This window comes from Pterocles gutturalis, unplaced genomic scaffold, assembly GCF_000699245.1.
Source record: "Pterocles gutturalis isolate BGI_N339 unplaced genomic scaffold, ASM69924v1 scaffold3337, whole genome shotgun sequence".
NCBI lineage: Eukaryota > Metazoa > Chordata > Aves > Pterocliformes > Pteroclidae > Pterocles > Pterocles gutturalis.
In genome coordinates this window covers 2,712-3,596 of record NW_010109942.1, presented here as the reverse complement: position 1 = coordinate 3,596, position 885 = coordinate 2,712, and the positions used below count along the sequence as shown (strand labels likewise).

The 885-nt window shown below is 62.3% G+C and overlaps 1 protein-coding gene across 1 annotated transcript in view; it reads left to right on the top strand.

Moving 5' to 3' along the window:
• KANSL1 (KAT8 regulatory NSL complex subunit 1) overlaps positions 1–885 on the top strand; it is a gene marked incomplete at its 3' end in the record, with an annotated part of 74,432 nt that overhangs the window by 70,842 nt on the left and 2,705 nt on the right. Inside the window, 1 exon segment of the mRNA XM_010073127.1 lies at positions 740–797. Coding sequence (XP_010071429.1) covers positions 740–797 — 58 coding nt within the window.

The following is an 885-nucleotide window of genomic DNA, read 5'->3' as shown; positions in this document are numbered from 1 at the left end:
GGGCAGCGTTTCAGCCCCGCCTGCGGCTTTGCTCCCTGTGGCTGGCGAGGAAAGCGGCTTTTTCCTTCCTTGGAAGTAGGAGAAAGTTTGGAAAACTGATCGTACCACTGATGCAGACCTGCTGAGTTAGGGAGCGTGTTGTCTGAACGTCCCTCGTGCGGGACGGCAGCTGCCCTGCTCGGGTCTCCGCTGGGTCACGCTGGGTGTCCTCAGCTGGGATCCGTCGCTGCTTTTCACACCCGAGTGCTCGGTTGCTGACGCGCTGCAGCGCTGGTGCAGCTTCTTCATCCCAACTGCCCCGTTTCCAGCTCTCCTTTTCCCTCCCAGTTTCTTTCCCAGCTTATCTCATCCTTCCTCCTGGTCCTACGCGCTCTCCCCGGCAGGGAGGGAGCCAGAGGAAGAGGAGGAAACGCCGCAGCATCTGCTCTGCTCCCTCTGCCCTTGGCAGGCTTCAGCCTCGCTCTCGGACGTCTCCTGCCTGTCCCCCGGTGTTGCCCTCGGCGGGCGCAACCCACTGCAAAAAGCTGGGCTCAGAACGGAGCAGGCGGACGGGGAGCAACCGCTGTCTGATAGCACAGGAGGGGTTTTGGGAGACAGATGTGGCCGCTTGGCTTAAAACCGAGCCCAAGTGTGCTGCTCGTGGTGGCAGGCGTGGTTTTCCTTTCCCGGTGGTGGTGTCGGGGTGAGCGGGGCACGCGGGGGTGCCGGCGCTGATGCTCTCCCGCGTTGTGTGTTGCAGCTGGCGCGAGGTGGATATCAGTGCTCTGAAAGCGAACCCTGATGAAGACAACGAGGAGGTAAGACGAGTTTTGTTAACGTGGGCTGGGGCTGGCAGCAGCTGAGCAGTGTCCTCGGAGGATGCCGGAGGGGAGTGGACACGGGGGG